Source organism: Priapulus caudatus, unplaced genomic scaffold (assembly GCF_000485595.1).
Source record: "Priapulus caudatus unplaced genomic scaffold, Priapulus_caudatus-5.0.1 Scaffold3125, whole genome shotgun sequence".
Lineage (NCBI taxonomy): Eukaryota > Metazoa > Priapulida > Priapulimorpha > Priapulimorphida > Priapulidae > Priapulus > Priapulus caudatus.
The window spans coordinates 1-520 of NW_014580186.1; the positions used below are offsets into that span (position 1 = coordinate 1).

The window sequence follows — 520 nt, forward strand, 5'->3', positions numbered from 1 at the left end:
GCTGTCTGCCATGTCAGATACAATGTAGCGATATGTCACACACGAGCTGAACTTCTCTCTCTCCCCTGCTACATATTGCTAAATACTTCTCTCTCTCCCCTGCTACATATTCCTAGATCGTGAGCGTTATTTGCGTCGCGGCGCAGCGTGGGGGCGTCTACCTGAGACACGTTGATTGCTCGTCGTCCTCGTAGAAGCTAGGTGAACAGTGCAGGGTGCAGGTGCCGTTCTCACTGTAGTAATGGTCGGGACAGCTCAGGCACTCTCTCTCCGACCCGCCTGAACATGTCACACACGAGCTGTGACATGGCAGGCAGCTGCAATGATACAACATAACGATATGTCACACACGAGCTGTGACATGGCAGACAGCTGCAATGATACAATGTAGCGATATGTCACACACGAGCTGTGACATGGCAGACAGGTGCAATGATACAACATAGCAATATGTCACACACGAGCTGTGACATGGCAGGCAGCTGCAATGATACAAAAGTTAGGAATATGTAGCAGGGGA

At 50.6% G+C, this 520-nt stretch overlaps 1 protein-coding gene across 1 annotated transcript in view; it reads right to left on the reverse strand.

Moving 5' to 3' along the window:
• Nucleotides 1-161: 161 nt before the first annotated feature.
• LOC106819297 (furin-like protease 2) overlaps nucleotides 162-520 on the reverse strand; it is a gene marked incomplete at both ends in the record, with an annotated part of 15554 nt that continues 15195 nt past the window's right edge. The window contains 1 exon segment of the mRNA XM_014823943.1: nucleotides 162-317. Coding sequence (XP_014679429.1) covers nucleotides 162-317 — 156 coding nt within the window.